The sequence below is a fragment of the Egretta garzetta genome, unplaced genomic scaffold, assembly GCF_000687185.1.
Source record: "Egretta garzetta isolate BGI_Z169 unplaced genomic scaffold, ASM68718v1 scaffold509, whole genome shotgun sequence".
Taxonomy (NCBI): Eukaryota; Metazoa; Chordata; class Aves; order Pelecaniformes; family Ardeidae; genus Egretta; species Egretta garzetta.
Genome location: NW_009260814.1, coordinates 958799 through 973181, shown reverse-complemented (window position 1 = coordinate 973181; position 14383 = coordinate 958799). Strand labels below are relative to the sequence as shown.

At 35.6% G+C, this 14383-nt stretch overlaps 1 protein-coding gene across 1 annotated transcript in view; it reads right to left on the bottom strand.

Moving 5' to 3' along the window:
* Positions 1 to 14383, bottom strand: part of CCDC73 (coiled-coil domain containing 73) — a 97980-nt gene that overhangs the window by 30666 nt on the left and 52931 nt on the right. Inside the window, 5 exon segments of the mRNA XM_009646927.2 lie at positions 842 to 977; positions 8799 to 8837; positions 10871 to 10945; positions 12651 to 12686; positions 13472 to 13543. Coding sequence (XP_009645222.2) covers positions 842 to 977; positions 8799 to 8837; positions 10871 to 10945; positions 12651 to 12686; positions 13472 to 13543 — 358 coding nt within the window.

Genomic DNA, 14383 nt, shown 5'->3' with positions numbered 1-14383 from the left:
ATAGAAATTTATCACTGTTATGAGAAACAAGGATTTCTCTCTCAAATTAGTAGGTTCAAACTTCATTTAAATGAGATATTTTTATTACTTGAGATTATCAGCTTTATTATTTTATAGATAAAATTATATAGTTATATAAAAGTATATGGAATCATAATTTTGTTATGTTTCAACACACAAACAGGGATAAAGTACAGATTTATAAAGCTTGAATAGCCATATAGTCAGAATCTACGTAACAACAATAACGGCAAAATTACTTACACCACCCTATTTCTTTACTGAACTCGTTTTGAGATTTTATATTTCTGTACAACAAAAGAATTTGTTATTTCATTAATGTTTTCTGTCCATTTCCCAACATTAAACCTACTTTAAAGAGCATTCGTTTTCCTGTATTTGCTAATTACTTTCACCCCCTCATTTGAGCTAGTACAACTGTTTATGTTTGTTAAGCTGAATGGCAACAGGAAGCTGATCCAAATTAAGTGTAATTTTTTAATGTTTTGTTTTTTTTTTTCCTTGGAGGGGTGGGTCTGTTGCCAGATTCTTTTGAACACAAATCAGTTCCTCAATATAATTTACCCTGTGGTCGCATGCACAACTGCAGAGAGCAGAAAAGGTACAGGACCTGTGCCACTTAACCTGACACTGTGACAGAAAGAAACACCAAGGAAGCTATGGGATACAGCAATTGTCAGCTGGTATATTTGATGCTTGGCATATTTGATGGTTGGCACACAGTAGCTGCTATTTCTTCTGAACTGTCAGGTGTCTCCAACTCAATAGGTGCTTAAAAACAGCAAAAACAAATGCTGGAGGACATTTAAGACATACATACCACTGTGCTCTAGTTTTCCATGAACACCTTTTATGATTCCAAACTGACATGCAATAGTAGCATAACACCTCTCAACTTCATTCAGTTTCTTATGATGCTCCTCTTTTGCTGTTAAGTGCATCTGTAATTTTTGATCCTGTTAGAAACATAAATGAAGCACCTACTTAATGATAATGACTAGCATGAATAAATCAACTTTCCAAATGGTTTTTATCATAATAGCACAAATGCAAAATCGTTCCCAGAACATCTCAGTTGTCTATTTCATATTGTTGAGCTTTAACCCCAGCTGGCAACTAAGCACCACCCAGCTGCTTGTTCACTCCCCCCGTAGGATGGGGGGAAGAGAATTGGAAGGGTAAAAGTGGAAAATCTCATGGGTTGAGAAATTATGACAGCAATAATAAATTGTAATGAAAAGGAAAATAATAAAGAGAAATAAAACCCAAGAAAGACAAGTAATGCAAATGAAAATAATTGCTTGCCACCAACCGATGCAGCCCCCCAGCTTTAAATGCTGAGAATGATATCATATAGTCTGGAATACCCCGTTGGTCAGTTGGGGTCAGCTGTCCCGGCTGTGTCTCCTCCCAAATTCTTCTGCACCCCCAGCCTGCTCGCTGGTGGGGTGAGAAGCAGAAAAGACCTTGGGTCAGCCCTGCTCAGCAGTAACTAAAACATCCCTGGGTCATCAACACTCTATCCAGCATGCATCCAAAGCACAGCCCCATACTAGCTACTGTGAAGAAAGTTAACTCTACTCCAGCCAAAACCAGCACACATATCCAATGATGAGTTCCCATTTCCAGACAGCACCTCATTCCAAAGATCTTCACCTGTGTGTTAGATTATCAAAAAAAGCACTTTAACATATTTTCCTATGCTGTCACTTGTATTTAGGAGCACTTTCATCTAAAAGTCTGCAGAACTGTATTAACTCTTTTCAAGCTTTCCTTTGTTATGTCTCTTAAACATGTTATTTAATCTGCCATTGCATCGTGAACACAGTCCAACACGCTAACGCTGCCTGTGGGTTATACTCGTCCTCCTGCACTGCCACTCAGTCCAGCATTGCATTCCCTCGTTCCTTTGATGTTGGATGTTCATGCAGATTAATGCAGCACCCACCCCACATCAGCTATTTAGTACCTGCCCATGTCTTTGGCTGCAGTTTCAAAACAATACAGTGGCTTCAGCAGCTATATGTTTATACCTCATTGCCCTGGCTGCTTATTTGTCCCAACTGTAGCATTAAACCAAGTATACTGTGCTGTCAGGTTGCAGCAACGCAACAAAATGCGAGGCCTGTTTAAAAATTCTAGACATCTTTAAATCACAGCCCCCACAACCAGTTATCCCAGCACCTTCATCAAGGAGCACAGGGCCAAAATGAGTAAGCGGCTGGAGACAGGTAAGAGTAGGAGCTCTTTAAACGTTGGCAGCAGTGCTGGTGTATGCATCCTGACAATAAGGCCTCCAGACATTTATTCTCTCCTGTTACGTAAAAAAAGCAATCTATTATGCAAACAGGGTTCAGTCTTCTTTGTAAAGCAAAGAGCTAGTAAGAGCACCATCTTCCTTTTATGGTTTTAAACACTTTCCAGCATAACATGGTGTTAATCAACAAGGAAAACTTTTTAAGTTATATTGCAATACAAACACAAATGAGTACACCGTTTTTTTTTCAGTACAGCATTGTTCAAAGTACAGGGCAACTATGATAATCAAGAATTTGAGCACCTGACACCTGAGGAAAGGCTGAGGGAGCTGGGACTGTTCAGCCTGGAGAAGCAGTGACTCAGTGGGATCTTATCAATGTGTATAAATACGGGTGGAGGGGAGGAAATGAAGATGCAGCCAGACTCCTCTCAGTGGTTCCCACTGACACAAAGTAAAATAGAGGAAATTTCACTTAAACTTAAGGGGAAAAAGCTTACTGTATGGGTGGTTGAACATAGGAACAGGTTGCACAGCCTCCAGCTGTGGAGATATTCAAAACCCTCCTGGACATGGCCCTGTGCAACCTGCTTTGAGCAGGACAGGGTTAGACTAAGCCATCTCCAGAGAGGCCAGCCAGCCTTGTCCATTCCAGTTCTGGGATTGTTAAAAACAAGATAGTGCAAGAACAATTAGGAGATAATTTGGGTATCTGACACACCTAAATAAAGAATTTCGACATTCTTGCTAAAACCAAGAAGTGCATCAACTACATGTAAGAAGTAGTGGTGACTTCGATTTAGATTGGTGAAAGCAATGCAGATCAACGCCCACGCTTCCCCCCAAAATGTAAGTAATTGTACAGTGAATACTTATTAATTCCTCAGTATCAATTAGCAGTTGTAATATCTTGAAGTACAATGCGTTTAATTCTGCTTTAAGATTATGTACCTCTAGGGGTTTTTTTCTAGCTACTTTTGTAAGCATCTAACAATTTATTATTATTTCTATTAACATCTTGACCTAAGTAATATCTTATGACAATTAATCCCACATAGTAATTAAGTAAAATGTATTTAAGTTTCATTAATTTTACCAATCTCTCTGCCTTGTTTTGTGAGGGGGTAATTGAAAATACATAGTCACAAGGAACTATATTCCATGACACATGCCACTGATTTTTTAAAAATTATTTGCTATCCTTCTTCCATATACACCAAGTTTTTGTGTTACTCCTTATACTGTATTTTTGTTAATAGCTTTGTAGGTACTATTTGGTCAATTTTAAAAGTAATTTTCTCTCAAGAGTCAGTTAAATTAACTCCTCAGGAAAGCCATCCATTTATTTAGACATCTAATCTATTTCTAATCTACAGTAGAGCAACACAGCAATTAAAATTAATTGGGCCAAATTCACTTTTGTGTGTAAATTCAAGTTACACAAGGATGAATCTGGCCCAGTCTGTTTGGCTTCTGTAAGGCTCCATTTCCATACAGTAACAAACACAATACATGTCCAAGCATCAGAGGATAATAAAAGCTGATAGTAATCAAAAGAAATGGCCAACATAAGGCTAGCAAAACAGGATATACAATAAAAATTTCTCATGTTTTATAAGGTATGAAATTAAACACACTACAGCAAATGGAAAGCCATAATGGAAGCACTGGTAAAGAAACACCACCACTTACAGAATCACTGCAAGGAACGTAGTTTGTGACTGTTCCCATAGTTTCTCTTTTTCCTAGACATAAGTAAACATGTTGAAGAACTATGCTTAACCAGTACTAGAATGTTTTTTGTAACAAAAAAAATAAAAAGGAAAAATTATATTTGTTTTTCCTGATAGTCATTCAGGTGTATTTATTCTAAGAGACTGATGAACAGGGAGGCATTGCTAATTTGAGACTGGAACAGCTTATGGCAAGATCTTGAGGTTTTTTGCACTTTATTTTGTATGGATTTTTCTTAGTCTTCTCCCAATTTCTTTAAGTCAGCAAGACAGTGTTAGTCTCTTCTCCTCACTAGTAAAGTAAAATATCCTTTGTTGTTTCCCAGGGATCTTTCCAATGAGAAAAGGAATTGGCCTGTTATTGCCTCAAAAGTTTTATTAAGAGCTTACCACTTGCCTAAATATGATTTTTGATGGCAAGCTGATCTCCAGGCTTAGTGCACAGTAAAATAAAAGCAGTCTGGTTTGCCCTCTGACATCCTTCCCTGAGTATGTGATTCTCCTGCTCGCAGCGAAAAGGTCTTAAAACATTCTTCCATAGAAGACAATCAAGAAACACCGGGAGACACTGCAGGATATGGAGGGTATGACCCTGGAGTTGGAGTAAGACCCACAGAATCTTGGTTCTCCTTCCTGATGTCTGATACTGCAAGAACAGGAATTATTGCCCTGCCCTCCACCAGTAATAAAGATAAGCTGGGATGGGGAGTGGAACTGATTGTAGCCATATGGTTTGTTGAGGCACAACGGTTTCTTGGTGGAACTAGACCAGAGAAATACTTCAGGGTCAGGTAGGTGACTGGAAGAAGACAAAGAGGGAACCGCTCATATCTCAAAGATATTCTGGAAATTGAGTCACTCGTCAGAGTTACTCAGTGAAGCAGACGGTGGTAATTGGGAGGTGAAAGTGTCAGAGAAACAAAGGAGATGTAATGGCGTGGAGACCTAAGGCAAGATCATGTGAAAATGATGCAAAGGGTTACCAATTGTAAATCTTCAAAATAGGATTTTTTTTTTCCACAATAGTTCCTTTAGTTCCCACCATTTGTCTACGTAAAAATAATTATTTTTAATTTATACTGTATACTGCCTTCTCACTGTATTTTTAAAGAACATCGTATAATTACAGGCAAATTCCTAAAAAAGGTGGAAAGTAAATAAAAATAACATTTTTAGATTATTAAGAACAAACAAACTTTAAAAGTTACATTTCTTTAGCATTTTACAGGGATTAATTTTTCATTCATTTGGCAGCTACATCTCTATTAGAAAACTCAGTGATGGCAGGGAAGCTCTCAGGAAATGTCTATACTGTTGTTAAAATATCCCCAACACATTTTGGCCTTTGCCAAGTAGCACTCACATAAGCAGATCCTGGGCAGAGTTCAGGAGGCTGCTGGGAATAATGTGGGTTATTTGGATGCAGCTTCCCTCATTTAAAGAGCAGTAGAGTTTAAGGAACCTAGGCCATTTCATATCACTTGACTGCAGCTTCACAAAATGGTCTCACAAATGTTTAGTTTACCAATATAAACACAGTCTGCAAGTGGAACTAGACTAATTACCAGTCATTCACAGAGGTAGTTACCCCATCTACTTCACTCATTAGTATTGATGCACTGAATCACTACCTTGTAGACAGTGGTGTCTCCTGTCCTGGTTTCAGCTGGGATAGAGTTAATTTTCTTCCTAGTAGCTGGTATAATGCTGTGTTTTAGATTTAGCACATGAAAATGTGTTAGCACACTGATGTTTTAGTTGTTGCTGCACAGTGCTTACACAGAGTCAAGTACTTTTCAGTTTCCTCTACTCTGCCAGCGAGGAGGTGCACAAGAAGCTAGGAGGGGGCACAGCCAGGACAGCTGACCCAAAGTGGCCAAAAGGCTATTCCAGACCATATGACATCATGCTCAGTATATAAACTGGGGGGATCGCTGCTCAGGGACTGGCTGGGCACTGGTCAGCAAGTCGTGAGCAGTTGCATCATTTGTTTTTCCCTCAGTTTTATTTCTCTCTCTTTTCGTTATTTTCCTTTTCATTACAATTTATTATAATAATATTATTTCATTTCAATTTTTAAACTGTTCTTATCTCAACCCATAAGTGTTCTCACTTTTACTCTACCAATTCTCTCCCACATCCCACCAGGCATGGGGAGTGAGCAGCTGCATGGTGTTTAGTTGCAGGCTGAGGTTAAACCACAACACTCCCTATTGACTACACTGAGATTGTGCATGCCAGATTTGCTCTTCTGAACTGCACACAAGATTTGGTCTCTAAACCAGCCAACACTAGCCTTAATCTCATTCTTCTTTTTTTGTATTTTAGTACCATGATATATTTCTAAGATTTAGCTACTGCAGAAGACAAACGACTCTAAACACTCTCTCAGACACATCCATGATGAGCCAATGCAAGTTAACAAGGAAACATATGAACAGATGAAAAATTTACTTTGTTTTTTTTTTCCCCTACACTACATCTGCTTTTATTCTACACTCAGAGTTCTAGCATTCTACATTGTATCACCTGCCAGGAAATTAATGAAGGAGGAAATCAAGCCCTGACCAAGGCCATTTTCCACCAGTTATTTCTTTACTTCAGCATCAAGAAAAAGAATACAAAATAGAACTCACACTAAAGCTTATTCTAGCAGACAACTAGCTTCATTGTAATAATTCTATAGCCTCCTGATTGCATGAGTGCTACTATCCATATGCAGTGATGTGCAAAGTGACTACACTGTATACAATAATCAACACTTACTGTGGAAACAAAGGAAAGATGGAAGAAAAAGAAATCCTTTATTTCTTTGTCTTTATACGGTCTTTCAATACGAAACAAAAACTTCCACTATTTCAAAATTCTAGCAGATAGCTTAAGAATTACATCTTCACTACAATTTTGACATAAACTGAACTGGATAGCATGGTAAAATATGGTGTGTGTGCAATATATTAACATTGCACATGCTAGACTGAAAGAACAGAATTAAAGGAACAAAACTAGAATAAAATGCTGCATCATTAAGAGATGCTCCATCCCCAGCACATACAAAAGCTACTTTACTGACTGGCAGGGCTTCTTCTAAGGTGCCAGATAAAAACTAAACTGCACATCTGCTTACTTTCAAAACACTAGCCAGGGCACGATCTAATCTGTCCTTAACAAACTTAAAACTGAAGTGGGTCTCAAATAAATGAATGGTCTGGAATTGCACCCATTTTACTTTTAAACATTTTGCCATTTGTGATAACTGACTAAGAGAGTCTACATGGGTTACTACTACTTTGATCCCTAGAACGTACTATTTATTTCAGTGCAACTACTCAGGGAGTAAAGTTGGTAGAATTTGACCCAGTCTAAAACTGTATTTATTAGCCTGCTACTGCATACGGTTGCAGGAAAGAATTCACTTCTGTTTACCTTGTGGTTTTTTGTTTTCATCATTTTGTATCCGAGCATCTTCTATAAACATGGCCAAGCCATACCGTTACGTATAGTGCTACATGCAAAAGAGGATTTCTATTACCTTGTCCCCCACTCAACAGCATTTAATAACCATACTCTGCATCAAAATCACAGTACCCCAATGTTTTCAAACAAATAATCAATTATTGATAAAGTTTATAAACATAAGAAAGGAAGATATTTGTTTAAGCAGCACAGATGTATTTCCAGCTTATAGAAAAGGTGTTGGGATTTAAATATTCTCATTCACATGGAAGACTGAGCTTGCAAGTTATGAAAGAAAGAAAATATGTGAAATGACCTAAATGTAACTTCAATAATTTTGTGTATTTTAAACACATTTTTCGATTAGATGTATTTTAAGAATAAATACAAGTTAAAAGTGAAGTAAGACAAAACACATTTTATGTTGCCTTTGATCTTTAACTTGTAGCCTTATCTCCCAGGTCAGAGGGCACATTATTCAATTTCACCATATTTTGTGTAAAACCACTGTAGCGTTGAAGATGACTTTCAGTACAAATGTCATGGTACTTAAAGCTAAACTGGACCCTAGTTTTTTGAGCTTCTTAATTAAAATCACAGTTTGTAATGGTCTGACAATATTATCTTTATTCTTTCCAGTTGAGCAGCAGCAGAATTTTCACAGCATTTATTCAATCAAGCTTAGCAATGTTTCTGCGGCTCACTCTTTCACTTCCTAAAACAGACAACAGGGTTCAGAGCAACTATGCTGTCACTCCATATAAATTTATTCTCTGTGTCAAAGGGAGTAAGCTGGACTGGATGAAATCTAAACTGTTCAGGGGAACTGATGTTAAGAAGTAATTCTGAGAAGAGGAGTGAAAAAGAGTGAGAGGAAAAACATTATCAGTTTTTCCGAAAAAAACCCAAACCCACATCACCACACAAACAAAAAAACCCTAAGAACTGCTTGGAATTCTCCATTACTTCTTTGAGAGGAATATGCTAGATCCTGTAAATATAAGGGTAATAGAATTACATTATTCAAATCACAGCCTATAAAAAAAAAAATCTTAACTCTAATCTATAAAGAGAACAAACGTACAAATTGTACTTTAATCCAGAGAGAAAACATTCCACATGATAAACAACAGCTATCAAACTATAAAAAGCTAAAAACATTGTATTTGAAAGTTTTTCAGATTCAAAGCTGATATCACTTCTTTTGGTTATTTGTAATAATTATCACACATCATTAAAGTATTAAAGTTGGTTAGTATTTGCATTACACTCTAAGCATTCTCTTTTCATAAAAGCTCTTCCTTATATTTTTACTTGTATTAATTTCTTACCATTTCATTCAGTTTCTTTTGTAAAGTGTATTTTGAAACCTGTAAAACAAAAGAGCTATTAATTAAGTTGTAGTTACATTTTTTCCAACAACAACCTGCATATTCAAGTATTCCCACACCTTAATTGCATTTATTGCCAATCCAATACAGTAATACTGGTTGTGATTTAATAACACTATTTCTTTTCTTGTTACACCACTTTACATAATTTCACTTCAATATTTAAATTACCTAGAAATGCTTGACACTGATTTGTTACTGGAAGAATTTTCAAAATGCATAAATCCCTGTGTTTTCTGACACATGATAAAAATACGAGTAAATGGACTACAGTCTGTAAACCAGACCCTTAGAAATAAACAGAGAAGAAAACAGAGATAGAAGTGAAAGTATTCCCTCAAGTCCTAGAGGAACATAACTGTGTTCCCTGTTGAAAAAAAAAAAAAAAGAAATTCTAGGTAGATACTCTGAATGGTGGCATACAAAGATGCATTTTTCATACACCATTAACATCAGAGAATTTTGATTTGCGTAATACTTAAGATCACAAGAGCTTTAGTCTCTATATCTCTAGAATGTTTAAAGAAACACTGGCAATGTCTAGAAAAATAAAAGAGAAATATCAAAGAAACCAGTGTGTGTAAGTCTTATACATAAAATATTATTTTTAGAAAAAAATAAGTTTAGAGAGCAATCATTTTAAGGTAGAATTTTGACTCTCTATACAGAGAGGACTACAGAACCAAATTAGAAATTCATCACTCCTATTTTAGGCTGATTTCCCAACAGTTTTTCTGGGTCCAGAGGTTCGTTGTAACCTCCTGCTTCCTCAAGTCACAGCAGAATTTCCTAGATCTTAACTATACTGTTACATAAATGTTTAATCTGTGAACATTAAGCATTTAATGTTAAGCTTTTTTTTTAAATTTCTGGTTTATCTTACAAAGTAAAGTCCCATGGAATCTTTCATTACTCTTCCTGTCCACATATTATGTTCAGCAGACCATGGACAGATATTTTACATCATCTGTCCTATGCCAACAAAATCCTTTACAGCTATTGCACAGGCGGCCAGCCATAGGAATAAATTTCTTTTGCTCCTAAAATACATTCAGTGTTAATCGAATGATTAAACAAACAGTCTGATACCAAAAAAATGCATCCCATTATAACAGAATGTTAATAAGAACTAAACATGTTGCAAAATCATGGGTAATAATCCATTATAACCATTTTGTTTTCAATAGAATTAGTTTTTATCCCACTCAGTTTTGGGTAGAAAAATAATTAGTTCCTGACAATACCTGAAATCTGGCAACGTATTACAATGCCAATTCTCTTCTGTGTTGAACAAAAACCTTCAGAGTTCTACTCTTTTAGTCCATTTTCAATATATCTGCCTTGGTCTTTAAAAGAAAACTAAATATGAACAATATATAACTATGACCCTATGTGTTCCTTCATTTCAAGTAACTGAGTCACAGCCACAAGTGCTCCAACACCATGTAACAATATGAAAAACAATACAAAAATAACACCAAGCAGCACCAGAGTAAATTGTACATTTATCTGACAGTTTTACTGACAAACAGGCATTGGACAGCCATGGATTAAGTGGTAAATACAGAAACCTCCTAGTGAAACAAAGGAAAATAATAAAAAACACAGGTAGCACTAGGAGTTGGAAGCCTAGTACAAATACTTGTTTCTGTTTAGGAGTCCAAAAGCAGACTATTCCAGGCAGGTGAGAAGTAGGAAAACAAAAATAGAAAAAAGAGGAAGACTATGGAAATTAAAAGAAAGCACATTTCACGCACTATTTGGATTTGTCTTGAGTCTGCAGTTCTAGAAGAAACGAACTTTAGCTGGAAGACTAACAAAATAGTCTTGACACTGAAGACCAGAACACAAACCTGGTGTCAGAAAGTGAGGTGTACACATACTAGAAAGATTAAATGAGAAGGCCTTAAAAACCCCCTTAAAAATAACTGTTTTCTTACCAGTGGAAAAAAAAAAACCACCAAAACACTTGCATACAAAGGAAAGTTATTTAACTACAAATAATAGTTTACCTGTAATGCTTTCAATGCTTCTTTCAGTCCATCAATTTCTTTTTCTTTTGTTTCCACAGCAAGTTGATATTTTCCCTTTCAACAAAAGCTGTACTTCAGGATTTGGGCAGAATAAATGCATTTACAACAAGAATTTATCAACTAAGACTGTTACCAAAAAAAAAAAAAAAAAAAAGCAGTACTCCAGAACAATTCACTGGTGAAAACAGGTGAAAATTCAGCTAAATAATTTTAAAACGTACATACATATAGCTATAAAAACTAAAGCGAAAAAACAATGTTTTCACCACTTATGGCCAGTCAGTAAGTTTTAAAATATTCTCTTCCGGGAGAAATAAGCCTCAAAGGCAGAATTAATAAGTTACGTTCTTTGTTATTTAGTATCTTTGTTCTAAAGTATCGGGTAAATCCATTTTCTTATCCACTGTAGCAGTGGTCTTCACAGAAACAACTTCCTCAGCTTTTCCAATCTACAAAGATTAATCTGCTATCACTAGAATTCCTAAATACATGCAAGCACATTTTATATTTATATATGTCTGTGTGTGTGTACATACACACACACAGGTATGCATGCCAATAAATTCAAAGAACCTCAGTGGAATTAAATCAGGTAAGAAACCTGGGCAGCAATCAATAAAATGGATAGCAGAATCTAGATACCAGAGAACACGCCAGGGAAAACAAACACATCCACTCAACTGCCCCTGCATGTTCCATTCGATTCTAACATAACGCTGGCTGTGCAATCTCCTAAAACCACCTTGATGAGTACATATAATACATACACATATCACAAATCTGAGCAAAAAATGGTCTTCGTATTCAAACTCTGTCCTGAAACATTACAGCTTAATTTATTCTTTCAGTTACTTTGGTATAAAGTATTGAAAGTACTAGTTGAATCAATGGAAGTATTTAGAGAAAAAAAATTAAAAATCAGCACACAATTTAATTCTGAAACAGTAGCTGTCATTGAAAATACAAACCAACGACTACTACGTAGGTATGTGTGGACGAACAGGATATCTTAACAAGAAAAACCTCCAAATACAAGCAAGAAAATAATGAGATAATCTAAATGCAGAAAACTGTATTGTTTACTTTGATGTACTTTCAAACTAATTCCACCTGTTTACAAATTTCTGTGCAAGTCCTTATGAAACATATAGCATACTCATCCACTCATAATCATTGGGAAATTTAAGTGAAACAATAGAGTCCACATGCAGACATCTGGTGGTTTCACTGTCTGAAACAGACTCTTAGCTACCAGGTGCAAATCCTATACTCAGAAGAGGAAGCAGGCACTCAGCTTGGTATGAAAACTCACATAGTTAAGAAAAATCCCAGAAATTCAGGCTTAAGTCCATCTTCCTTCAGTTTAGTTCAAATTCCTTAGAAATCAGCTCAGGTAAATCAGTATTAAAATCTGGTTTTACTAAATGAGCTAGAATTGTTATTTTTCACTAGTATGTGAAAAAGGCTTATGACAATTTGTCCCAAACCCAAAAAGCCCTTATCCCTAAATGGATTTTTAGCATAAGCAGATTTTTAAGTGATACTTCACAAGTAATTAAAAACTTCTACAAGCTATAAAAAAACCCCAAAGTAGCAAAGGTTATAAAGAAATTTCTTTTGCAAAGGCCATAGTAAGAAAAAGAATTTAATTGTAATACACTTAGTTTATACTTAGAACATGTTTGGTAAGTTATAGAGCATTATCATTTGCTTATGTGCTTCACTGGATGACAAATAACAAGTAATTGTAACAGAGTACCTTTTCTTCTTCCATGGCAAACATCCTTGCCTGTAACTTGATTGTCAGTGGCATAAAACAAAACAAAAACAACAACAAATAAATACAACACATAAGATTATTGTCTTGTCAAGTTGCATGAATAGCATGAATAAAATTATAGTTGTAGTACCCTGCATAGTGTACTTGCTGTTTTTTTCTTTAACTGTAGTAACTATAGTCACAAGCAGCAAGCTTGTAAATCACAAATTATTTTTTCAAGAAGGGCCTAATTGCTTGTAGATTTCTTTTTTGTGCGATATCATTGTGATGCAGCAGTAGTGATAAAATCTTCATCACTGTGTGCAACAGTTTTAGTTCCTATGACTGCTCTCTGCAAGTTCTTTCAGCACTCATATTTATTGATTATATATTATGGAGAAAAAAACCACAACCCCAATCTGAAAGACTGAAACATACTTTCAAATGTTGAACAGAACAAGTTACGTGGCAAATCTTTTGCCACGGTTTATGAATCTAACCTTGCAGATGACATGCCATTTTAGAGAGGAGTTGGGGGAAACCCCCCCCAAAAAACAGATTAAAAGAAGCATTATCTTCTCTAAGAATTTTTTGAAAAATAAAAATGAAAAATCCTAGGAAGACTGGTTTACTGGAAAGAACTGTCAAAATAAAGGCATTATACTATGTTTGGAAGAAAGAAAAAGACCCGATTTCTTTGAGCTTGCATTCTAACATTTTATATGCAACAGAAAAATATTTTAGTACCAACTGATAACTTGCTATTATGCCATCATGCTTTAAAATCCCATTGTCAAAGCTAGAAGGCCTTATTTTGCTACCTGTTTTTTGAAAGCTGCCATAGCCTCTTTGTTTTGTTGGCGCAATGTGTCCGTCTGATGCTGCAGAGTTTCCTGCTCATGCAAGATAACAATAGTGTGTTTTAAATATTATCTTACATCAAACCATACATATAGTATTTCAAGAAAAAAAAATGATTCCTTGCTAAATATTTTTAGAAAGACATGACTGATTAAAAACAAAACCTGAAGACTAAAAATGATATATTTGTTAACTGTTAATCATCTTTCTGGTAGCATTTTTTCTTTAATTCATAACAGGTAACAATTGTCACCTCTGAAATTCAGATTTGTTGTTGCTAGGGCTTCTATAAGCACTCTTCCTCATCCTATCAACCTGCAGAAGCAAACCAACACCCATTGCCATCTTAAGACAGCATCTTGAAACAGTTCCAGGTAGATATAATAGAATTTTAATTGTCATTAAAAAATATAACCCCATTAAAAATAACAAACTGTTATTCAGTTTTTAGTCATTTACATTTTAGTCATTTAACTACATGAAAGAGCTGAAAGAGGGCAGAAAAGACTAAGTGTAAGGTGATAGCGTAAGATTTTTATCATCCTACTGCCTCACTTTACTCATCTTTAAAAACAGGAAAATGAGTTAAAGATTAACTATTATTTTCATTTTTGTTGTTATTTCATGTCAATCTCAGACTAATACTACACTCTGCAAGTTCGAAGTCTTTAACATCTTTAAGAATCATGTTCCTACACAAGGCAGGAAACCCCTCCCCACAACTGAGGTGAAGTAACACAGAAGATACGTTTGCAAGATCAGTTTTTTTAAGTTCTAGACACTAAAAAAAATGCTAGGTAAAGGTAGTCAAGAGGCTCCGTCCTTGAACTTTAGCTAAGAGTGTGAAGTAGGAAATTAAGTAATTATTAAGT